Raw genomic sequence first — 26,143 nt, 5'->3', positions numbered from 1 at the left:
ACCCAGCCCTGGCACCTTCATGCTAGTTTTTAAGAGATAAATACATTATAAGAAGATATTTCTATAAAATTTAATTTGGACTATAAAATTCTGCAATAAATGAAAACTGGCCAAGCTGCATTGACAAAACCATAAATACCCCAGTGAAAAATCCTAGACCCAGAACAAGAGCCTCCAGGAAAGAGGATAAACATTCTTTATGTACAATCTTCCGTGTGAAACGTGGGGTTACTTGTGCCTCCGCTGACGGTAAAGAACATGAAGGAGCCTTTGCCCATCACTATCCTGAGCATCAAGAAGATTTTATGCTGTGAGGAGGAGGCCTCAACCGTCCCCAGCGGCAACTGCCTCGCTGTCACATCCACAAGTAAAGTCCAGATTTTGAAACAACATATTTAAACCCACTGAGCTCCAGCTGCTGCTGGAAGGCACATGTGCCTTGGCAACAGCTACCTGCCGAAAAATGGAGCATCAGGGCATGCCAGGTAAGCATGGCCTCGATGGACAAGAACTACTGATGGATGTGTCTGCTACGTCGGCTAGTGCTGAATGAAGCCTTGTAACAGGGTTGTCATTTAAGTGGTTGTAATGAGGCTCTAAAGTTAATAGCCCATTAAGATGTATGAGGGAAGCTCACACCTCACCGTGCAATTGTTCATGTTCAGCTAACTGCAGTCTCCACAGCATTACAGCGAGCTGGCTCACGGCATGCAAGCCGCGATGCTTTATTTTTAATGAAAATTGATATGATGAAGCTTCAGTGGTTAACATTGTAAGAAAACACTATTACCTCTCCAATTCTGACTCCCCTTCCTCATTTCCAGAGGAAATAAAGGGTCTTTTCCACCTGGCAGTTCCCATGTGCATTCTTCTTCTGGAGGAGAATTGCTCTCATTTTTGCACCAGCTCTGAGCTGGGTTGGACAAAGCATTTGCGGGGGAAGGGTAACTACCAGCATTTCACATTTTTAAAGCTCTTCTGAAGTCTCGCCTCTCAGGAACGTAAGAACTCCAGATGTCTTGTATTCACCAGTCCCCAAGCAAGAAGTGTTTTCTTTAAGCTATTTAAATGTTATGCTATTTTAACAGATGCAGTGATACCAGGGTAGGGAAAAACGATGACACATCACAGACATGCAACTATAGGCACCAATATTACCAGTAAAGACTACAGCACTGGATTGAATGTTTGTAAAACAGATGCAGAATAATAACGCCTGCAATGGAGGGCTCTGAAACCCAGGGAGGCCAAGCCCCGAAGCAGCAAGTCCTGCAGGAGAGAAGCTCTAAAATGTCCGTGTCACCAGCAGAGACCCAAGACCAGAGACCTGAGGTCCCTCTGGGAAGCTGGGGAGGGAACAGAAAAGGCCCCCAACAAGGCTGTGTGGAGCCAAGATGCTTGGCACTTGGACAGGCAGTGGACAAGACAGAAGTGGTCAAGATGCATCTGGCTAAAGGAGCCCAGTGGCCGAGGACAGAAGCCCCGTGGCAGCATGAAACCACTGGCAGAGGAACGGCTACTCCGCCTCGCCACTGTCCCAGAGGCCAGGGCATCCGTGGTGCTGCGCCTGCCTCCCCAGCACAGGACACCAGCACAAGAGGACTCTTAAGAGAAGTCTTTGCAAACTCAGATTCGTGCTGTCCCAGAGGAGCAGGTGGCGCGTGGGGCAGAAACTGCTGTTACGGGGTTACTGAACAGCGCAAGAAGCACGGCAGGGACACGGTTTAATCCTCATTTCACAGAAAGGGCCTGTTCGCAAATGGCTTAATGTCATTCTTAAGATTAAATACTGTTCACTCCTCGAACAGCTCGTTGCTTAAGCTCCTACTGCAAAGCCGAAAAATCCCCTTTGCAGTTTTCAGGCCCAGGGAAAACAGACCCCTCGGTGTTAGACATTAGTCTTGGGGGGGTTTATCGCACTTATGTGGGTGCGAGGCCCCTCACGATACAGATGTGATCTAATCCCTGGCCCATGAAGCTTACTCACTCATTTCAGACAGGCGTAAAGGGAGATAAGACGTGAACAATTCCAGCTGGAAAGGGTCAGAGGAGAAAAAACTCCGAAGGGGGAAAAAAAAAAAAAATCAGGATACAGCAAAGGACTGAAATATTGTAGCTGACCAATAAAGAAGACACAGAGGAAGCGGACAGTTATAGGGAAAGAAAGGAACAGGTGGAAGACAGGGCAACGAAGGCTGGGGAAGCGGGGTGAACTGGATGCAGTGGAAAAGGAGGTGTCAGGACAGCAATGATGAGAGGCTGGTGGTCAAAGAAGAGACTCTCTGCACTGTATTAGTATCAAGTGGGGAGGAGGCCCCACAGGCACCAGGGTGGGTGAGGTTGCCACGATCGAGATGAGGACTGCTTTGACTGCAAAGAGAGGAGGAGGAAGGCCGGACTGTGGTGACACAGGAGGTCCTGCATCTGCCTCAAGGACCCTCCTCGAGGAAGGAGCGGTGGCGCTGGCACGGGGCCTCTGAAGGAAGCCCACGAACCTACAAAACGGAAGAGAAGTGTGTCGAGGGCTTGTGTTTAACTCAACCTTTTCTGGCAAGTGAAAAGAAGAGAAGTCAAAGCTGGCTTTGAAGAAGCTTCCAGTGGCAACAGCAGCTCTACTACACCTACGTACCTGTTACCGCTGGATCGCCAGTGGCTGTGCAAACTGCTACTAGCAGTCCAACAGCCCCTCCTCTCCTCTGCACTGTCGGTGACGCTCCCTCCTAACGACAGGCAACCTATTCCTGTACCCGCTCCCAGATCTCACCACAGCAGCTGTCGCCTCTGGTATCACCCCCATGGTTGACACATGCCATGCACCAGAAGCCTTCAGAGCTCCCAAAATGCGGCTGCTCCACTCCCATTGAGCAACAAATATTAGCAGGCCACTGACACAACCCCCGAGTGCAACCTACTCCTGTCATCCCAGGAAAAGCAGAGGACGAACGGACCTGGGACTCATTGATTCTCAATTGGGAGACGCAACCCCTGTGATGAGTGTGTGGACAGGAAGTTATTCAGTGCCCCCGTTCTAGCAGTAACCGCCTTCATGTCGGTGTCCCTAAGCACTGAGAGACGGCTGCCCCAAGTCCCTGCTGCTGGCACATTTGGCAAGGTGAAGGCACGTACTTCTCCACTGCTTGCATTCACATCAGGACAATGGCCCCGACAGGCTCCAGGGGAATCCTGTTAAACATCTCAATTAACTTAAATTGCTATAAACTCAATAACTCACCTGCCCAGTGATGCAAAACAAAGAAAATTGGACTTACTAAAATAGCTTCTTATATAGATTTTTTTTCTCATAAAAAGCCCACCTCTGGACTCGTGTATCCGTCCCCATTTCCTTTGCACAGTAACAGGCGAGAACTATGTGAACAAGGGGTCCAACAAATGCTACTCCTCTCCCAGGGGCATGACTGCTTCCCATCATATGACTAATGATTAGGAACTTAGTGCTCTCGCATGGCCATGAAAAGCCCTAGCTAATGCTCCCGAACCTGCTGAGGAAGGGGGCAGGGATTACCTGCAGGCTAATGATGAAGCACTTGAAAGGCGAGGTGGTTTTCCCAAATCCACAAATCAAGTCAGTGGCAGAGGTCCTCCTCGTTCAAAGCACTGGCCCTCCTCACAAGGCTGGGCTCCCTCTCCAGCTTAGAAATTGTGTTTCCTGGCAGGAAAAAAACCACCCCCAAATCCAGCATCCAAGCGCCTCGCCAAGCCCCTCTGCGGGTTTATTTTGCAAACCCAAGGAACACCCGGCAGCATTTCTTCCCCCCGCACAACCCACGCCAGGCTAGCAGCACAAACACAGAACAGATCACAGCACCTGCAGCAGTGTCCTCTGCGCATGTCAGTGCTAGGCCAGGAATTGATGCATCGGCCTGCAGGCATGTGCCCTTCCCTCGCCAGACACAAGGACCCAGGAAAGCAGCAACACCTCCCACCCCCACACAGCCTTTGCATTTTCTGCTTTGTGTTATCATCTCCCTCTCAGTCCTGCTGTATTCAAGATGCAGAGCTCATCTCAACAGCTATTACAGCCCAAACATGCCTTCCAGGAGCCGTCTTGCCAAGCCATTGCCTTCATTAATATAATGTTATCAAATTTCTAATGCTGGTGCTCTAAAGCAAATGTACTGTTACCGGCTCACCACTGGCCCATTTTTCAAGAGGAAAACAGCTGCTCACTGAATCTGTCACTTCTCTTCCAGGCCGTTCCCGACTCGCACACAAACGGAGCACGGGTTTGCTCCTCCGTAGCTTCCGCGAGCCGATCCAGATGCAGCAGAGCACTCTGCCCTGAGCAGTTCAAGGCTCGCTCTGAGCTCACAGGAGGCAGACTGGCGCTTCAGTTTGGCTTTGGAGAATTGCAGCTCATCTCCAATTACTCCTTAATTACCAAGATGGTCTCTATTGAGAAGCTCTGAATTTGGAGATCTGTAATGCTGCTGCTGCGCCATCTCCCCTGTCCCCATCTCCCCCCTTCCCCACAGCCAACTGCAAACATTTATGATTGATTTTTAACTCATATCCTCGCTGCTTTGCTGACAAATCGCCATTGCCCTTTGGACACCTACGACACCCCGCGCAAGCTCTGAAGGCGACTCTCAGTATTTACCATTTTCCCCCACGATGCATTTCCAGTATTTACCACATCCAGAAAAACAGTATAATTGACACGAGCAGCAGGGAGAGCCTGGCTCAGCCCCGGTTCAGGTGATGGGGTCTTGCAATCCTCCAGTGAAGCATTTGTAAGGCAAGGTCTCCCCACAGAGAGAAGGAACAAAGAGAGGAACTTTAGCTGTGTGTAGTTTATTTCTGCAATGCCTCATGTTCATCGAGTCACACTTCAGTGCTCAGAACCATGAAGACGCTGCTTCTGAGCTGACATTTGTAGTTGCCTCATTACTCTTTTCAAAAGAGTTTTGCATCAAAGAGGCAGAGTTTCAAACGGCAGATTCCTGTACACATGCACAGCAGCTTATTAACAGACACAGGAAGCAGAACCACTAGGAGCTGCTGGCTCTGAAGCACAGCAATTGCATGAACAGTTAAACACTGCAGCTAAGCAACTGGGCAGGCTTTTGGCATGCTGGGGAGGAGCAATGGGGCTGGTGATTTATTCACAAGCCCCTGACTGGGCTTTCCAGACGTCCCCTCCCCCTTCCACCACTCGCCACAACAGGACAGACTCTAGTTCAGTCCTACCTTCATGTTCCTTTTCACTGGTTCCAACTTTCTTGATCTTCTTCGGGGATTTCATGAAGAGTGGGAAGATGGTCCTCAGGCCGAGGATGTCGACAAACTTGTGACAGTTGTCTGTGCCCTCGGGTCCAATCATAGCATGGTCCAATACCTTCAGGGCACTGCTGCGAGAGACCTTCTTCTCTCTGTGAAAACAAAGTACCCCTGTTAAGGAGTAGATGGCTGTGGGGAACGGTGGAGCAAAGCTTTAGTCATCCTTCTTTAATGAGCCTGCATGCAAAGGAGGGATTAATAGAGGGAAAAAGTGAGAAGTTGTGCCCAAGTCCCTGTACCAGCTCTGTTTTGCTACCAGCCACAGTGCTAAAGCCATGGCCGTGTTCCTTTCAAGTCACCGCAAAGGGCAACATATCCCTCGCTTTCCTACCTCAAGAGCAGCCTCTCTTCCAGGCTACCAGACCCACAGCTGCACACATGGAAGGGAAGGGCTCTGGCCAGAAGACGGGACACATGGAGTGAGCACTGCTACCCCAGAGTGTAGAGAGTTCGAGGGGGAAATGCGGTTAGCAACCTCATCTTCATTCCTGACCGACAACAGCCCCCATCATGAAAGCAAGGACTCCTGGTGCCCTCTGCTACGGCTGCACTCAGGGCCAAATGGAAAACCCACCTTTTTGCCCAGACGGGCCTACAGTGGGATCCTTCTCTTCAGACCACTCTTTTTTTAAAGAAGGAGACTCTACCCCTGCTGCTTGCTGGCAGGGAAGGAAGAGAGATGCTAGTGAAGTACCGGGAGTCTCTGATGCAGCACTGAGGAGGACGTGGCAAGAGAGAGGACCACTCCTGCAGTCACAGTGCACCGAAGAGCAAACTGCCTGGCACAAACTGACCCGGGAACCAGAGCTGTTCCCGCTACTCTCTGTGCTGAGCTGCATTTGAGAAAAAAGGCAGTATCCTCCAAAAGGGGGTCGCTGGGGATCTCGACGGTCCAAACAGGTTTCTTTTACCAGTGTAGAGGACCCAGGAAACACTAAATCATGCCTCAGCTCAGCTGGAAGTTTGGCTCCCACTATAGAGGGGGTTAGGATACATTCAGGTGCCTAACCCTACCGGCTTCTACTTAATCAACCCGCTAAAGCTTTGGGCTGGGGCTCCTGGTTCCCACACAGTAGACAATCAGCTTTTATCACGTCCATTTAGATTAAACAGCAATTAAATAAGCAGCTCTCCTCACACTGATGACAGCAAAAAGTCATTTATCATCACCAGTCCATAACACAACTTTTTTGTCTAAGGTAGAATTCAAAGGCTTTGCAATGTGCCAAGTTCCCAGCTTGGCTTTACTAAGGCAACAGTTAGCAACTCTAATAGCAGCAAAATCACTGAATTTTTTCTTGCTGGCAGAGACTAAGTGTAGTCTGGAAATCTCAGCCTCCGGAAATCGGATTTCAGAGGTAAGCAGATGGATTTTCAGCTATTTCATTTTAATATGAATTTGTAATTTTAATATCTGTAATTCACATTGATGGCAGATACCTTCTATCCATCTTGAACCAGCAACATAATAAGGCAATAATTCCTTTGAGGATATGCTTTAAAAAAAAACCAACCTGTGAAACAAACTGCAAAGGGAGCCACAGAAACATTTAGCCAGCAGAACAAATGAATCAGACAAACATTAGCGGGAGGCAACGTGAACTGGAGAACAAAAGAGCCTACCGCGCTCCTTTGGAGGCCAGCCCAGCACTGCAAACTGGACTCCCACATACTAAAGATGCTCACAGACCTCACCATTGTCTGCTCCCAGGGTTGGGAGCATTTCTCCAACATCCTCTCCTCTAACACACATATAGCAACATGTATATTTAATAAAAGAAAAACCCTAGAGAAGCAAGATGCTCCGCTCCACACGCTTCTCCCTCTGGGCAGGGGATGAAAGAACAAACAACACATGACAGATGTTTGTCACATTCTTTAATGCACTACTAGAAGGCACTCACCTGCTATGGCAATGAAGGCAGTAAAAAAACCTATACACTGTATTATCAAGCATGCTGTCCACTCCACTCTACATGCATTCCCTCTCCTGTTAGCGAACGGCCAGGCAAGAACATCTACTCCAAATTCAAACCCTGCCTTGTGGCCGTACCCCAGATTTGCACTGCAGCTCAGTAATGCAGGATTGAGATTGCAGTGGGAAGAAACCTTACTGGAACAAACAACGTACCAGTCCAGACTGGGCGATCGCCCTGAGCCCCGGTCTCTGACCGTGGACCACATGGGATGCTTCTCAAGACGCTCTACGGTGGATAACAGCAGAGAATGTCCTTTGTAACCTCCGCAAGTCAACTACACAGTCCTGGGACATGACATATATGCCCCATCTGAAATATTTTATCTTCCCTACTGTAACTGTGGGTGTTTTGTTAATCTCCACTATGATTTTGGCCTCAATCTTATCCTGTGACAAAAACTTCCGCCTGTTCATTATACACTGAAAAGAGTCTGAACTGGAGGTTCGACCTTTTCCCTGCCCTTCCCACTGCAGACTCCTTCCTCCCCACCCCCACCCCCACCCCAGCCAGGTCAAGGTAATAAAAAGCTAACAAATAAAGTAGGTTTTTTGGCTGGACAGCCTAAGAAATGTTTTCAGGGGAAGTAATTGCATATTGATCAACATTTAGGCAGGTTGCACAGAGCTGATCTCTGGAATATTCATTGGGTTTAAGTTCAGGCTTTTAGAGATCAATAGCTGTTTGACTGGACTGTCTGGGGTTGATTTTATTTGAAATATTTATTCTACTGGAGGGCAAGCAGTTTATCTTAGTCTCATCTGTGTTTACTGAAGTATCTTTTAGCTGAGCACTAATTCAAAACACAAGCATATGCGAACATCCCCAAACAGAGAGTGGCATAAAAGGGGGGCTCTGAAGCACAACTTCATCACGGCACCTTCCTCTCGTCTTTCCTTTACTGCCAGCTTTAGGCAAGGCTATTCCTTCAAGCAGGTCAGGTGTCAAGCTGCCCTAGACTCCTGCAATAGCATAAATGCGAAGCAAAACATGAAACATCTGCCCATTTTGGCAAAGTAAGGTTTTCATTCAGCCCACCCTGGGGTCTCTCCCCCCTCTGAATGAACATCTTGTTCATCAGGTCTGCTTGGAATTAATACACATTGTGGAGAGACGCACCTGGAGCCAGGTGGAACAACGGCAGACCCCCTGGTCGGACTAACAATCAACTCCATTCACAAACAGCTACGGATAGAAGCCCTGCAGATAGTCCTCAACAACACCCAGCCTGCTGCACGGGCTTATTCCAGAAAGATTTTTGTCCTTTGGATTTTTATTTTCACTTGGTGCAGAAAGCAGAAGAGACCGTACGCTAAAAGCCTGTGCATTCAGGTTTCCCGGGGACCCACATGGCTACCACTGAGGTTACAGCACCGCACATGTGCCCAGGACTATGCTGGCCTCTTTCAATTACTAAAGAATCAAGGACAGGCCACTTTCAGAAGCAGAATGCCAGGCTGGCCGGACCAATGGTCAAAGTCTGCAAGGCAAATGCTGTGTAAAGTGGCAATTTTTAATTAAAAAAGAGATTCAGCGAAGAGGCGTGCTGCGTTTCCAAGGGGCCATTAGGAAGGACAGGACAGCCAAACATAAAAGGATTTTCATAGTCATGAAAGATGCACCTTAAAATAGCTATAGACAAGCTCTGCGAAGCAATGCATGCAAAGGCTCATTTGTCTTTTGTGTCTGGTCCTGCCCACTCTCCCCTTTCTTCTGCTGCACAGTCAGCAACTGTTTGTGTGCAGGTCAAGGAAAGCCATGCCGAAGTGCTTTGGAGGAGGGAGGTCTGTTGTGCAAGCAGTGTGGGTTTTGGTGAGCCCGGCTTCTTGCTTTTGTCTGCATGCATAAGCACCTGCGGCTAATGATGGAGACAACCTCACCTCCTCCTCCCTGCACAACAGAGATCCTGCTTGACACGTCCCTGGGGAATGTGGTGGTCGCTTCTCCCGCGAGCCAGAACATGCTTCCACAACAGAAGTAATAAGCCTCGTGTCAATGTTTTCAAGGAAAGTGACAACACAATTCCCTTCTCCTCCCCATGTTGCTTTATGGAGTACGCTGCATTTCTGTTGCTCAAGGCAGTACCGGGGAGACTGCATGGCATAAAGCACTTCCTGACCTGTAAAAAATGGAACTGCTCATGAGGAGCGACTCTAATTGAATGTGACATTTCAAAACCTCCTGCTGGTGGCCACCATCTTGCAGATAAATTATCTCATTTGTGACATCAGCAGTCAGCGATGTAAGCAAGCCTCCACTCTGACGACAGGTGCATACCCGAGCAATTCTTTGCCTTGCCTCCGAGCCCTGTTCTCTCTCTGCTGCCCGCAACCTTGGTCCCCACCATCTTCTTCTCTCCCAGACTTTCCACTTCTGCTTTCCGCAGATCTCTCCCTGGGCAGACAGCACGGCCCAGCTGCACTCTGCTGATGCTCTCATCCAAACCTTCATCTCCTCTTAATATGACAGCTCCAACTGCCCTTAAGTGTAGACTGCTGCTGTCCACCTTCTCCACGCGCAACAAGACAACCACAGCAGACATCCTTGGGTATCACCACTACATCCCCATCAATTTTAGGACCCAATTTATAATGCCTCTTGGTACCGAACGCCTTGAACTTACTCCAGTCTCACGGGAATCAATTCTTCATGCCCCGTTTGCTCCCTCTTCTCTTTAACAACCCGCGCCTGCTCTCTTCATGCTTTCCTCCAGCCGTGGCACTGCCAGCACTAGTCTTCTCAACAGTGGTCACCCTCTGGGGCACCCTCCCTTAGACCTTGGCTCTGACCTCCCATGCCACTGAGTCACCCTTTCACATACCTCTGTTTCCTTGGCCCTTTTATTTCATTTAAACTCGACTAAGCCTGAGGAGCATTTTAGCATACAATTAATTATTCAAAATCAAGTGCACCAGCCAAAGGTCCAACATAAAAAAAGGTGAAAACCATTTTCCACTTGCTTTAATTAGAGCATGTGTCCTGTTCCTGTTGAATATCTTATTTAAAAATGTATTAGCTGGAGACATCAACCCTGCAACTGTGATTTACTTGTTACTATGAGACTGGAAGAAAGCACACAGCCCTTCAGGGAAGTGGGAAACAAATTTACTCAAGCAGTGAGTTTCCTTTCCTGGCAGACAGTTTAAATCTAAGTCTAAGATAAGCCCAGTCCCTGTTTTTGTTCCTTTATCATCCATGGGAATCTTGAGTCACTATCTGTTAGGCTAAATATTCAGCTGAAGGCCACAGCCTGGCAGCTCCAGACATAGGATTCAGAATGGGAGAGTTACCCAAACACAGATGTGCTGAACGCACTTGGAAGCAGTAGATATCGCATGCAACATGCGTTTAGAAGTAACCAAGATCTGAGCCAGGACTCTCCACTCCCACAGCTCACCCTCTCCCCCAAATCAAGTGAAGAAGTCTTCCATTAGAACTACTCATCCCTTCATCTCTATAATCAAACATAGGCTGTGGTACAAATATTAACTCCCTTCACTGCAAAGAAAGGCAAAATTCCAGGTCTCTCTCACTGATCTTCACAGGCAGCTGATTGAAATGCACAATGTTCCACCCTCAGCGTGGGTGATGCAGTCAATTATTTTTAGCAGACATTTCTCTTCTTCCCTCTTTGCCAGCCTTTCCTGCTCCTTAACGAAGGTCTGCAGACAATGTGCTAGCAAGTTTAGTGCTCTATTTCCAGTGCTGACCTAGGCTTTTGTAGGCACCATGTGAAATCACAGCCAAATCTCACAGCAGCATCACTGTTTGAGCAAAACAAGCAATTGTGAGATTTCTCAGCACAGCTCCGTGGATATCCCAAGGATTAGAGAGTACTGGATATTACCCAGTCTGCCTAATAGCAGCCATGCTGCAGGTGCCCCGGCTCTTCCTCGACTGTGTTCTCATTAATTTCCTCCATCCCAAACTCACACTGCTATGCCCAGAGGCTTAAATGCTGCGCCAAATGTTTTCCAGTCCTTATATGAAAAGAGCTATGGAAGTGGAGTGCAGCCTGTTATCTCTGAGGCTCCCCCATTTTATCCGTGCAGGTGAACTTAGCAATAGTGTTACTCATCCCTGCCTTTGTCTACTTCACAGGTAGCAATAATAAGCAAGCAGAACCCATAAAATTAACTGCCTTGAGGAGCCAAGAGACCCTTGGGTTAACTCCAGAGCCTCCCAGGACTGCAGACCTGAGCCGAGTCCCTGAAAGCCCCAGTAAGGGACAGTAAGCAATCTTGCAAGCAGAGATCCAGCAGTGGCAGCATCGGAGCAGAAAGCTGGCATGAAGCCCCGGACCCAGCAAGGGACATAAGCACACAAATGGCTTCATGCTTCTCTGTAGCTCCTCTGACTTGATGTGTTAAAAGTCACACGTGGTCAAGTGGGTAGGACCTGGCCATGCTGTTATCGGGGCCTGCTGTACCTCCATCACTGCAAACACTGAACCAAAAACACCCACCCCAGAGAGCATTTGGGAAGCATACGCTGACATATGGCGTGAACAAACACGTTGACAGCAGAGAGGAACAAAGGATTATGATCTAGGTCTTCTTTCTCCTTTCAAGCAGCCCCCTTTTAGTGCTGGAGAAAGGGGTGTGGAGGACAAGAAGAGAGACAGAGCACAGGAAGCAGTAATAATGGCTTCAGTGGGCATCCTTGCCCCCCATCTGCAAGAAATACCTCTTGGGGCAGATAGCTCAGTTGTCAGACCCAGACAGGCACTGCCCTCATGTGAGACTTGTGGCGGAGGATAAAAATGATGCCAATGGCAATGGTTGAGGATGGCGACAGTCTAAAGAACTAAGCGGACTGTCAATCCAGGCTGCTAGGGCAACACAGGCAGATTACAAAGCTTTCCGATAGCCTGTGGCCCTTCTGAATAGCAGCAGTTCAAGGGGGCACCTCCTCGCCTGTCTAATCCCATTTATTATTAGACAGATGCGAGGATCCGCTTCCCTGCACACACTCTAGAACAAGCCCACCTTCTCCCCAACTCCCCTCCCTGCTTTACTCCAGAGCTAGAAAGGATGATTTACTGGGGCTGCCTACGATCGCAGGGAAAGCAACCCTTTAACCCAGGAGGGCTCCTCACAGCCCCACACTCCTTGCATCCAACACCACTGCTCTTTTCAGAGGCCGGCCCAGCCACGCAGAGATCACTAGCAGCTAAACTGTGCTTTGTCCTTCACAGCTCCTTTACAGCCACTAAAAAAAGCACCCAGGGAGAAATTCTCCCCTTGTCATAATTGTCCAGCAGGGACCCCAGAACGGAGGACGGTACACAGCGCAGCCCAAAAAAGGGAAAAAAGCCATTAAAAATCCGACTGCTAAGTCCCGCCCACACAGCACAAGAACTCCAGGTAATTAGTTCTGCAAGAGGAGCCTAGCAGCTTAGTATTAGAGGCAGGGGGAGGCTTCCCTCTTGTCCTTGGTTTTGGAGCTTTTCTTTAATTAGCCTTAAGAAAACCCAGTGCTCTTATCTGCATAATCCTTGTCTATGGTTATTTATTCAGTTTCCTGCTGCTTCACGTTACTGGGCCATACGCTGCAGGACTACATTTCTCATTATCATTCGCTAGCCAACTGCCACAGGAGGCTCAGAGCCCTGGGAAGAGCCAGACAGCCCCATGACATGCAACGTAGGCCTGGGGTGCTCGGACTAACCTGGGGAACATGCACGTCTCCATAGGGAGTAAAAGCAGAGGGGAGAGAGAACAGAAGGCTCTGGGAGCACAAAGCCCATGTGCACATTGGAGGCTATGCTCCAGAAGTTTTGTTTTAGTTTTCACAACAAAACCCATCCGCCAAGAGGCTGAACACTGTGAAATTAAAGCCTGGCTACAGACACAGGACAAGGCAGAGACGAGAAGGGGCTGGCTGGATACACAAGCAAGCACATAATGCCAGATACAGCAGTGAAGGGATTTCAGCAGGGAGTTCCACACCTTAAAGCCTTTGTGGTCCTGCATCTGACAGCATCAGATGGGGAGCCCTGCAGAGAGGACAAGAGTACCATCCAAAGCCGTGCCCTGGACTCATTACATCTGCATCTATGCGCTCATTGATACCGCTAATGGAGCCAGCTGGGCAGCAGAGATTTGGGCATCCTTCCCACTCTTGTAGCAGTTACAGGGGAGGCTGTTGAGGACAGACAGTAGAATGGGATTTATAGACCTGAGAAGTCCCAAGCGACATGGAGGGGAGAGAAGAGGGCAGAGCACGTGGGCAGAGAGATGGCTGAGAGAGGGTGGGGAGATCAGGAAAAGCCAGCCATACCTGAGCATGAGGTTCATCAGCTGCAGCCCCTCCCCCTTCAGGAAGCGATCGCGGTTGGAGCTGAGCATCAGGCAGGAGCAGAGAGAGTCAAACAGGTTTTCCATCATCTCCTGTTCCTCTGCGGTGCCGGGGTTGTGTCGTTTGAAAACCTGCAGGCAGACAGGGACAGGAAGGGCAGCCCTGACTTCACTGCGTGTGTGCTCTGCATCAGTGTCCACACTAACATGAGAGAGCATTCAGCTTTGGTATTCAGCACGCATGCTACAGCTCGGCATGGACCTGCCACTCTAACGGGAGCAGCCATCCCCTTGATGCAGTCAGAAGACCTCTGCTGCCTTAAGCACCTTGTTACATGGAGTGAATGACGGCTACCCCCGTCCCAGCAGGCCACCAACAAGCGAGAGCGGTTCTAGGGCAGGACTAGAGGGCATGCTGGAGAAAGACGGCTGGGGGCTCCTCCAGTCAATGGAGCAGTGGGGGTACTGCTGCTAGCTAGAGGAAAAGCAGAGGAGCTCTTAAATAAACAGCAGAGCAGTGTAAAGAGATCAATGATTATTTGGAACGGCCAAGCAAACGTTACCTCTGGAGTCCTTCATTAGCACCTTCAACACATATTCATGCCATTCACAGCCCCTGCCCAAGCAAACTGCCCAACAACCACACACCACTCCTAGCTTGTCCTATTTATTCTTCTGCCCACCAAAAACAAGGCCTTCCTGGCCGCCTCCTCAGCCCTTCCTCCTTGTGGTGCAAACCCCAGGCCAGTTCTTGCAAAGTGGAAGGGTCAAAAGACATAGGATTTACAAGATGAGGAGGCAGGAGTGAGAGGCACGATGTAATCTGAATCAAAGGGAGGTGGTGACCCCCCATCCGATCCTACAGTGAATGCGTATTCCAGCCCCTCTAGCTTCCCGTGACTATAATACAGAAGGCTCCGTGCCAGTTAACACCAAAAGCACAGCTGAGTGAAGCAAAGATGGTGTTAAGGGGAACTACCTGTACCACCACTGGTTCAGGAATGAAGAGGAGAGACCAGCAGCCAAGCCTGCTTCAGAGGGCAAGGGAGTTCACACAGGCTAAGAAACTGAGCAGATGGTGCCACCGGAGCTCTGAACTGCCTTGTGCCTCAGTAGTCCCATCTGTAAAATGGGGGATAATCTCCACCTAACTAGCAGGCCACGCCGTGTAGAAGTTCATAGGGCTCTATTATCCATGTACCTACTTTAAGCATGATGATGATTTGACATCTACAAGTTAACAAGACAAGTGCTACCCCCAGCATCTGTTTTATGCTCTCACGTCCAGGCCACAAGTCTCTTGATGGCAGGCAGGAAGGAAGGATGCTAATTACTCACCGATAACTGCTGAAGCAGCACATCGATCCCGTCCAGCTCCCCAAGCAATTCCCTGTTGTCTGGGAGGGGAGTGGGGGGAGAAAGAGAGAGAAAAAATGAAGCTAACTGTCAGATTTTACAGCCGTCTAACACTGATACATCACCAAACAAAATCAATATGGCTTGACAGAGTACAAAAGCTGGAGAGAGAGAGAGGGAAAGCAAGGGGAAGCCAAAGGCAGAGGAAAGTGCTGTCATGATTTGAAACAAGCCTGGATCCTATCCTAACAGAATATCAATACCGGAGGCAGAGCTCACCGTCGTTGTTCTGGAGCAGAATAGCCAGCACCTCACTGCAGTACAGCTTGTTGGCGTCAAAAGGCATCTTCGCCTGTTGGAGAAACATGGATTGAGAAAGCCGTCAGGGGCCCTGCTCTGGGTGTTTATTGTGATTTATGGCATGTGCTAATCAGATCCCTCGCAATGCATGAGCAACATTTAAAAACAAAACACAAACAGCCGTAATTTTGCAGCGAGACTCAGTGCCAAGAAAAAAAAATTATTCTTCCCACTGGTTTAAGGGTAGGGGGGAAATCAACTCGGATCCCTCCGACTGCCTCCATCAGCAGGTACACCTGGCAGTCAGCTCAGAATGACTACAAAGCAGGGCTCCCAAGACAGCCTGCCACCACGGCTTCTTGGGAAAAGCCTCCATGTTGTGACAGATTTCCCATACCTGCAGATTATGCACAGCTACATACCTGCACACCCTTTCCCCCTTGTGAACAGCCTCCACCAAGAACTGGATTAGCATAAAATGTACTGCAGTGATGCTACCCAGAGGCAAAGGCTGACCTTCTGCACCTGGCACAAGGGCCAAGGTGCCGCAGGCAGGACAGCATACAAAGTGCTTGCACTGCCACACTGCAGGCTGCCCGCGCGCTGGGGCATCAGTCTGCACCGTGCATCAGCTGTTGCCTGAAAAGCTGGAATTCTTTTCCTGGGAAGAGGAAAGTCCCCCACCAGGCCCCATGCGGCTGGCTTTATTTGTGGAAGCCAACAGGACAGTTATACCTCAGACATGCCCGTGTGAGAAATGGACTGCTACAGAGGGTTGCAACAAAACCACAAGTTTTTTAAAAAAAACCTAATGCTTAATTCCCTCCCCCTGGCCCCCAGACTGCCTGGCTACTAGCCTTCCATTCTGAAAGAGAAAAAAAAAAAATCACATTAAAAGCAACAGGTATAAATATTACATTAGTCTCTCTGCTTCCAGTGCAGAGTGACTTCCAGTGTCAGTGAGAGAGCTCTCACCTCACTCAGCTCTGCTTAGGACAGTGGCCTTTGTCTGCTTGGCCCTCTGCAGACTAATAATGTGCAGCATGAAAAAGAGCAGGAAAGCAGGAAAATGCCATGTGGACATGGAGCCTGTGGTTCAGAAAGACCCCCCCATGCTCTGCAGACTGCAGCACTTATTGCAACCATGTGCCCACTGCTAAAGAACAAGAGGCACTGGAGGTGGAACGCGGCAGCCATCTGGAGCTATCAGTACTCGCAGCTGATGGGGTCAGCGTGTACCCACTCCTGCCGTGCGACAGGCACTGGGAAATACAGGCTCCCTGGGCTGTGCCGAAGCAACACAACACTGTTTTTATGTGGAGGAAGCACGGGATAACACCCCCATGTCAGCATGCGGAGGGAATTTGGACAGGCAGAATGCAGTTAGTCAATTTGGAAGACAGCAGCGCACACTGACCATTGCACAGTTAATGACCTCTAGCCAGCCTCTTGGTCCAAAAGGCAAGGCCTCCAACAGCACAGAGCCCTGCCCAAATGCAGAGGCACTGGCTTAATACTGTATCTGTGAGGTGGGCATCCCCCACCTCTTCTTGGACAAGACGGGCTCTGTGCTTGCTACCTATCTGGATATGGCATCTGTTCATCAGAGAGCTGATACCTTCTAAGCTCCCCCAGCCCCAAGTGCATTCCAGGGAAGCACGCACACTTCACTCAGATTAAAGTATACAGCTCAAAAGCAGCTGGAATGACCTGCTCCAGGGAACAAGCTGCCACACAGAGCGCAAGGGAACCAAAAGGCCACGCAACGCCAGGGAAGTATTTCCCACCCGACACTGCTGCATTGCGCGGATGGCAAGTGGATGCGTCTGTCGGGGCTGAAAGATTCAAACCAGGCAAGTGCTGCCAAAAGCAAAGGTCACCGAGCAAGCTTTCACTAGCGTGCGTCTCTCCACAACGACAGCTTGTAAGCAAGAGAAAACGCTGCCTGATCACACTTCACCCAAACCCAGATGAAATTAATGCATGTCAGAACAGAGAAAACACACGGATCTGGCATCAGGCTGCTCAGGCCTTTAACATTCACGTTCTGTTGCACTAACCAGGGGACTCCAAGTTGTGATTATTTTGCTTTCCCAAGTTTCTAAGTCTTTCAGCTGTCAGAGTAATTACAAAGCCAAGAGCAGGCTTACCTGCCTGGAATAAAATGAGCCTGCCTTTTTTTTTTTGTTTTTAAGCAAAAGAAATATAATTATGTTCCTACCTACAGTCAGAAATTATAGGCTGCTGCTGCTTATGAGTATGTAAGGGACACAGGAGCATTTGCAGACTTCTGCAATTGCTGGAATGTATTTTGTGGTTCACTTGCCTCCTGACTAGAGATCTCTGTGTGGGAGGCATGGCAGCACCTTCCAGCCACAGGTGCCATCTTCTGGACACAACACTGAAGCCTCGACCGCTACAGCTCCTTTAGCCACTTCACACCGGAAAAGTGATTTATTACGAACTACTAAAATCTACTCGCAGGCTATTAGTTCATTTCCTGAAGAACCTCCACCACTTCCCCCCATGTTAAGGAGCCTCATCTGACAGCTCCCTGGGGATGACTCCATGCTCTTGTTCAACAGCCTCTTCAGAGCTGAAAAGATCTTGCCGTTTCCTTTGTGGGTACCCAACTGATGACCTGGAGGAGCCCTTCCTATACCTATGCTCATTCCAGCCCACAGAGGAGTCCTCATACCTGCAAGGCAAGGGGGTTAAGGCCCTGGCTCTCCCTTTGGGAGTCTTCCCCCTAGCCTCTACTGGCTTTAGTACAGAACAAAGGTTCCCAGCCACCAGGCCAGGAGCCAGTACCAGGCCGCAGAGGGTTGGTTGTTGGGTCGTGGCACGAGCCCCCCGCTCAGACCCTCGTCTGTCTGCCCAGGCATGCGGCTTCCAGGGTCACAGCTGAGTTTCCAGGGTTAAAGCCAGGTGGCAGGGAGGGAGGCATCTGGCTCTGTGCACCCCATCCTGCTCCTGTCCAGCCGCAGTTAAAAAAAAAAAAAAAAAAAAAAAAAAACATTGGGAACCACTGGCATAGACAAAACCAGCCCAGCTGTTTTACTTTGCTTGTCCACCAGCACTTCCATGAGGAACTGGTATAACTGAAGACAGGGCACAGGTAGTACAAATCAGCAAGGAAGCATGCGGGACTGTGAAACCCAGACAGGCCAGGAGTCCATGCCGGCCCTAGACCACTGGTGCTTGTGAGGCCCGGGCACCACCCCAGGCTCATCAGTTATGCCTCCGATACTACCCGAGGACAGGAGGGGAATCGCTCACCTTTAGCCTCCTGAGCAACCACTGCAGGAGGCCCTGCTGCGCGGCTTCTGTGCACATCTCTGGCCGGAACTCCGCCATGTTCTCCACAATTGCTGAGGACACAGAGAGAGACCAGAGCTCACGCCCACATGGTCTGTGTGCATTTCCAGCCCTCTCCTCTATCAGCTCTCCTGTCCTTCCCAGGATTGCCCTGCTCCTTCCAAAGGTACAGATCTCATTTGCAAAACTTCACATTTAGAAAACAAGGCTGCAGAGTTGCTCTCAGAGTACAGCAGCCTCAGTTCCCTCATAGCCGAGGTAATCCGTCTGCAGACAAAGCACCCTCAATCCCACCACCCACCCCTTCTCCCGAGGGAGAGCTCCAGTATTATTTCCTGGGGAATTGCTAACTTACAAAGATTAGCACTCACACGACAACATTAACAAAGACCTCAAGGGTCCTTACTCTAGTGCCTCATACCTCATTCCTCAAGCTGTCAATAAAGGTGGGGAGCCAGAGAAATGACGACACTTTTGAGGACCAAACTGCTCCAAATGGTCTGCAGGTCATTGGGACTGATGACAAAAGAGTGGGTGCATGCATGCAGAAACGTGAGACAGAGCCTGCTTCACAGACCAGTCACTCTGGAAACAGGGCTTCTCGGAGAGAGGCATTTAGTTTGCTCCAAGCCCCCCACTTGAGAGAGATGGAAACAGTGAAGTGCTTCACATGGAAACAAACAGCCCTGCAGCTCTCAGACAGTGGTCCAGAGAGAGCTGGGTGGCCCCGAGAGACCAGAACTCCTTGTTTCCAGTCCCATGAAGAGAGGACCACTGTGTATTTGCTTTCCTTACACTGACTTGCCATAGAAGCCGTTTGCTGCAGCTGCCAAAAGGTACCATGAAATGCACAAGTAATGGTCTGTGCATTATTAAGGGAACAGGAGTGTTCGGTAAACCACTACCTCATCAGGCACAGGTCTGAGGCCTTCAAAGTAATTTTCCAAGAGACAATAAACTAAAAACTAAGGAGCTCAAGGAAACATGATTCCCAAAAGAACAGATGTGACAAGCAAATATGTTTTTTGGTGTACCACAAACCTGCATTTCACACATCAGAGCCCCCTCACTTAGATACATTAGGAAAAGGAGTCTCTCTCCAATTATGTTATCTGTTCAACAGATTTAGGCTTTACTGCTATCAAGCAAAGGTAAAGCAGTGCTGAAATGACATTCACACCGGCCCTTTCCATCTGTGGTAATGGCTGAACACAGAAATAAAGAAAAACTTGTTCACTCTTCTGTGGACCATCATAAAAAAAAGTGAGAAGAGATAGCGGGCTGGAACAGCCCTTTACCGAGTGTGTTGTGGACTCCATCTGCCTCCTCTTTCACACCTTCATCCAGGCGCTCCAAATTCTGGACCAGCAACGCCACAACCTGGCCATCCACCTGGGTCATTGGGGTCACCGGAAGGCAAGGAGAGAGGATGGTAAGGACGTGAGGGGAGTGGGATGAAAGAGAGAAAATGGGAGATCTCAGTTAGTACTAAGTAAAGAAACACTCCAGCAACCACAGTTCCCACCAGGAGACATTAACAGTCATGCTCTGAAATCCCAGAGTGAGCAAAGGAATCAACTTGTAAACCCACCCTCGTTTTCCTTAATTAAACAGACAGTTTTTTGCATGTCAGATAAACCAGAAAAACATTTGAAAGGAAACCATGAGCCATGAGTGTGACAGGGAAACCATGAGTGTGACAGGGAAACCTGTCACACTCACTACCTCCCTGAACTGCCCGCATTGATTTATCATCTGTCTGAACGCTACATACTACAAACCCACTGGGCAGCAGCTGCCTGTCCGCTCCAAAAGCAGCTCCCCTTCCCACTGGTTCATCAGCGCTGCCCCTGCGTTTTAGTTCCACCCCATCCCTGGGTTGGCTAGAAAGCAGATGAAACCATGCCTGCAAGGGCAGCTTTGAAATCCAAAGGCCAGGAAGTTTCACCGAGCAGAAGTCTTATGTCTACAGGCAAATCTAGGGAACAGTAATACTGTTTCAGCTTTCCTTGCATGGGATGTGATAACAGAGGTCAAAACTCTGGGTTTTTGATAGGCATACTCACCTAAGCGAGGTGGTCAAGCCTATACCACAAATCAACAGCAGAAATGAGACTCTAGAGAATCTAACTAGGCCCCAGCCCCAAGACCAAGCCCTTTAGGTGCCCAACTTCAAAGCTGGTACTAGCCAGAGTCTGACAGCACCACATTTGGCTTCAGATGTGAGGACAGAAAACTAATGCATCATCCCAACTCCACACCCTACTTGCTGTGTGCGGTTTCCTTTAGCATCAGCAAGTACAGAAACTTCAAGGCTTGGTTCGCCGTGATCAGTAATGCAACCACCTCCCCAGGGGCCTGCCAAGACTATACTATATCCTTAAAATAAAGGAGCCATCCCGAAGCAGACAGCTCACATCTCCCGAGGAGATGACCAACCATTTTCTTTCAAAGCCGACAATAAAACTTCGAAAACCTGGCTGTTGTTAGTGGGCCAGTGACAAGGAAAGTGTAGCAAGAGCTTTTGTTCCATTTACTAGTTCTCAATGCATTTCAGAGAAAACATCATCTGTACCTGCTCCTCTCTCCTACTTCTTTCATCCACCAACCTTTCCATGAAAGAACAGTAATTAAGAACAGCGCAGAGGCCAGCCAGAGGAACTCAACTCGGGGCCACTGTAATTAACCTTTGGAAGGTAACATTATAGGGACTAGACAAGAGGGAGCGAAGGAGAAGATGCAGCTGTGTTCTCACCTCGCTCTTCCAAAAAACAATTCCCTGTCCCCTTAATCTCAACATAATAGTTACAGAACAAGATAGAGTCCAGCACTTCGCACGGGCAGCAATTTACCAAAAGCCTGAAAGGAGAAAGGATGCATACGACTCCTGCTCTGCTGGCATCGCAGGATTGTAGACCATGTGGACTGGATGGAGCTCAGGAGGTCATTTAGCCCAAACCCTGCTCAAAGCAGGACCAGCCCCAACTAGATCTTCTCCACAGTGTATTTCTGCTCAGCCTGACCTCCTCCTCTATGCACAAATCCCAGGACATACAGTAAAAGAAAAGAAACTACACCAGGGCTGTAGCTACAACACTTCAAGCCTTTTGATGGAAAAAGGTCTCTCAAATAGACTAGCATCACAACAGTACTGCAGTGCCAAGAACCATGGGTATGGAAAAGACGATGGTCCCTGAGCAGGTAACCTTCTGCTCTCTAAAGTGATGTTGATCAGCATGAAATTGGTACTCACCAGAGCATCTATGAGGACCTCAGCTCCCTCTTCACTTTCATGGAGTGTATCTATATCAGTCAGTTCTTGAAGCAGATCCACCACAGCTATGGACACATGTGGGAGGCATTAAGGATCGCCAACATCATAAGTGAGACCTTGTTTCTCACCCTAATACCACAGATCTGATCTTGGCCCAGCCTGCTCAGCCACCAGGACCAAAATAGCAGAACACGGAACAGTACTATTGTTTCAGCTTTCCTTGCGTGGGATCGTCATAACAGAGGCCAAAACCCTGGGTTTTTGATAGGCATACTCACCTAAGCGAGGTGGTCAAGCCTATACCACAACTCAACAGCAGAAATGAGACTCTAGAGAATCTAACTAGGCCCCAGCCCCAAGACCAAGCCTTTTAGGTGCCCAACTTCAAAGCTAGTATTAGCCGAAGTCTGACAGCACCACATTCCAGATCAGGGCAGAGGAGAGGCACGCACTGCCATGGCTGCCCTGTCCTTAAGAACACCGAAGCTACCAAAACCAGGGGTAATACAGGGACATTGCGATGTGCCTGTTGTGTCTGGCAATTTCACTGCTCTTGGCGCCATTTTTCTACCCCGAGATGTTTAAACCAAAGCCTCAAGAATTCATATAGCCGATCATCCACCCTCTGATGCTGCAGCGACTGCTGAGACTGAGCAGCAGCATAGAGAAATGCATTAAAATAGTGCAACTTGCACACCCTTACTAACTCAATGCGGCGTGCACCCTGCTAACAAGGCCATAATGCCAGCCCCCTTCTGCCCGGACTCTCCAATTAGGGGCATGCTCTTGGAACCACACGCCCCACAGGAACAGCAAAGATCCTGCCAGCCCAATTTTCACTCATTAACACAGGCTGCATAACACATGGTTCCCTTGACTGCTGCACCGCTCTCTAGTACAGCCAGATATATTCCATCTCATTAGACCCACTCTCCTATTCTCTCAGACACTCTGATCAATCCTGCTCAATACCCACTGGGGCAGAACCGGAAAGCTAGTTTTCAAGATGTCCTACATATTCGTTTCCTGATGGTTCTCTAAAAGAGCAACCTCCAGATTTCCTTGTTTGTGTATTTGCTCATGGGCACAAGCAAGAAGAAAGGGACTTCCACATACCCCCTTCTGTGTTTCATCCAGGCAATGACCTAATCTACCAGGTTCAGGAAAACCTGCAATAAAACTGCCAATTTCCTCCCAAAGCCAGCTCATGGATAGGCACTGCCAAATGCCCTTGGCAGCAGGCAGCACTCCTTGTCTAGGAGGCAGCGCTCCAGAAGTGAGCCGAGACTTGCTCCCCACCAGGAAGATTTAGGCATACGTTTCTAGAGGGCTGTCAGCGCAGGCAGGGCCCTGCTGAGGCCCACAATTAGCTGGGCTGACACAGAAACACAGAGATGCCTGGAAACAGGTCAGGCCCTGCTCTTTTGAAGACAAGAGTCAGCTTTTGAAGTGCCCAAGGGACTTAAGAACCGGAGTCTCCTTGAAAGTCAGGCTTGGCTTCCTGGAGCTGCTTTTGAAAATTTCATCCATTCCCTTTAGCACCGAGGCAGGTGTCAGAACTGGAAATCTTTATCCAGGGAGTACTTTCAGCATCACCAGAGAAGCCTGGCTTCCCCCAGGCTACGCTGCAGTCGTGCAGCAATCCCTCTAGTGGACAGCCGGTAATTCAGTTTCCATGGCACTTTTATCCACGGGGCCTCTACCTAGGCTGCCAACAAAAACACTGGCCACCCCAGAAAATACGGGCCAGGAAAAGGTTGCTCTCCTCATTTCACTGATTTAAAGTCAGACAGATCTGCCCGTCATCCTGCACTCACACCTTTGGCATTACTCAGTGGAAGGGCCACTGGTTTTACTGATAAGCAAATCACTTAGGATTACGCACCCCTACCTCTCCGCCTGCTCTCTGCATAGGCCTTCCAGGGATTTAGCTTAAATCAAGTGTAGGCAACGATCTGCTTAGCACTGCCTTTGGGAACATTACTGTACATGCTTCTGCCAGTTAGTTGCACTAAAGGCCCTGGGAAACATGCATTTAAAGCCCTGTTTCTTCGAGGTCTACGTACTTTATTTGATCTGTTTCTGATTTTTTTTTTGCCGTGGCAATAACATAGCATTCAAGGAAGGCATTAATGCAGACTGTGCTCCACTTCCCACACAGCTGAACACACTTCAGCGCTGTCTGTAACAAGAAATACATTTTCTCCTAGGGTTACAGCTCACAGGCCAAATTTCTGCCCCCAAATTAATTGACAGACACGTAGCAAACCTTTTTAAAAAAGGAGGAGCTAGCAGTGGAAATACTGACAAGCCCGAAACAGCAACTGTGACCTCAGGACACAGTTTTTCATAGCTGGAAGGACAAAACAAGCTGTATTCCCATACACTGCGGCTCTTAAGGTCACTGTGAGCTTGCCCTCCAATCCCAATCAAAATCCCCACAGCCTATGTTTTCCCTGAGAATGACAAATTTCAGATAACCTTTCAGTGCTGTGAACACTTTACATACAAAGCCTGCAGTCTCTGCTGAAGATATAAAATATTAAACTGCGGTACCCATGAAACTGGTTAAGCACGGAAGGCGTTTCCAGCTGTACAACAGTAAATTGTTAACAACCATTTACTTGAGAATAATTTCCATTATAGATCACAGATAAGACAAGCGGCAGTGTTTGCTGTTTTGCAGGCATCAGCATTCTACAAGATCAAGGTTACGTTAGACGCAAGTCAAAATATCCAACCCTGTAAATAATGCCTCTTATGGAAACTGCAGTGTAATGAGATATTTTTAAGTATGTTTTTATATTCTAATCACTGTATCTTCTTGCAGTGACTGAATCGCTGCTCCCTAACAGCAACTGCAAGGAAAAATGCTAAAAATAAACAAATGGGCAGTCTTCAGCCTAACTACAGATAGCAGTTTCACGGCACTTCTAACCTGTGGATCTCAGCTGCTGACAAAAAGGAGTCAAATGTGGTTCAATTAAAGGTGGGAAAACACAGAGATTAAGTGACTGGCCCAAGGTCATACAGCAAACAACAAAAGGTCCTGTTTGTGGGGGCTCCCAATCCAATGCTCTTCCCATGGGACATTGCAGCCCTATTAATTCGGAGTAGGACACACAACACAAATGCTCTCTTCAAAATGGAGAGGAAGAGGAGGGGGTCAGTACACTTCAAGAGTGTTCGGGTTTAATTTAATGTAGAACCTATGGAAAAAATAACAAAATTTCACAAGAGTGAAACATGGTTATATAGCAATGATGGTTGAGGCACTGTGTGAGAGGTGAGGGATTTGGGGGGTTATCTTTTACTGGACCAACTACAGACCTGGACAAGATACTGGCCAAATATCTCATGTCATGTCTGCATACAAGCTGAGGGGCAAATATCACAACCGCTTAGGTTCATAACAGGCAAATGGGCATCAGACAGTGGATGCAGATCAAAATGGAGGTGCCTGAAAGAAGTTTTGGAGGTGGAACAGCATGAGTGGCAGCAGGTTGGGTCAGCTACAAGGGCAAAGCCAATGCCTGAGAAGGGGAGCCCAGGGTACGCTTCTCCGTGTTTACTCCTGTCTTTGCATGAGTACCTAAAAGAGAGCTTTAAAAGTAGATGAGAATTAAACAAATTATTCAAACCTGCATTAAAAATGGGGCAGGTAGGCTAAGAGCACTGAAAAACTCAGGAAAAAATCTACTTGGCTAAAGAGGGTTCCAGGTGAGCAGAAGAAGATGAAGCTTGGAGGAGTGGAAGGGAAGACGATGACATGAGCAGCCACTTGTGAAAACAGAGAAGAGGAGATGACAGCCCAGCCCTCCCGCGAGAGGCTGAACACAAAAGGATATCGGTGTTGTCGTGGCCCAGCAGCCCCAGGAGGGACTGCACAGCATTCAGCTCCACCAGCAGGTGATACAGGTCTGGCATGGTCGCAATCACATGCATTTCCTGAATGATGTCATTTAAATCCAGTTCAGACTCCATAAACCTGCAGACAGACGCACAGCACAACTCATTAGCAGAAAAACAGGCAAAAAGTGCATGGATGGGCTTCCCAGGGGGACAAAGCATTTGCACTAGCCCCCCACAAAGAGCCATTCACCCAGGCACAATGCCAGTGCATCACTTCCAACCTGCTCCGCTCACGCTGTCACAAGGTCAGTCGCTGGATCCAGATCTCACTGCAACACTTTGAGGCTTCTGTGCAATCTGTGCACATTAGCCCCACAAGAATTTTAGGAGACTTCTCCCTATCCCGCCTCATTAGTTATATATTTTAGTTTAAGAAAAAAAAAAAAAAAAGCATACAGGATAGGTGCAGC

At 48.8% G+C, this 26,143-nt stretch overlaps 1 protein-coding gene across 2 annotated transcripts in view; it reads right to left on the bottom strand.

Annotated features, from left to right (window-relative positions):
* Positions 1-26,143, bottom strand: part of CTNNBL1 (catenin beta like 1) — a 79,694-nt gene that overhangs the window by 28,594 nt on the left and 24,957 nt on the right. The window contains exons 4-12 of one of the 2 annotated variants that reach the window (XM_019509944.1): positions 25,670-25,809; positions 21,801-21,898; positions 19,846-19,939; positions 18,509-18,600; positions 15,209-15,281; positions 14,912-14,970; positions 13,557-13,705; positions 5,209-5,390; positions 2,104-2,495 (exon numbers count right to left, since the gene is read on the bottom strand). In XM_019509944.1, the coding sequence (XP_019365489.1) occupies positions 2,299-2,495; positions 5,209-5,390; positions 13,557-13,705; positions 14,912-14,970; positions 15,209-15,281; positions 18,509-18,600; positions 19,846-19,939; positions 21,801-21,898; positions 25,670-25,809 (1,084 nt within the window). In that variant the 3' untranslated portion in view covers positions 2,104-2,298. Of the gene's footprint in view, positions 1-2,103; positions 2,496-5,208; positions 5,391-13,556; positions 13,706-14,911; positions 14,971-15,208; positions 15,282-18,508; positions 18,601-19,845; positions 19,940-21,800; positions 21,899-25,669; positions 25,810-26,143 lie in introns of those variants that run through there. The other variant, XM_019509943.1, reaches the window with a different exon arrangement.

The sequence above is a fragment of the Gavialis gangeticus genome, unplaced genomic scaffold (genome assembly GCF_001723915.1).
Source record: "Gavialis gangeticus isolate Ggan-Ray unplaced genomic scaffold, GavGan_comp1, whole genome shotgun sequence".
In the NCBI taxonomy this organism is placed as follows: Eukaryota; Metazoa; Chordata; order Crocodylia; family Gavialidae; genus Gavialis; species Gavialis gangeticus.
The sequence above is the reverse complement of the archived record's forward strand: the minus strand, read 5'-3'. Positions and strand labels throughout refer to the sequence as shown.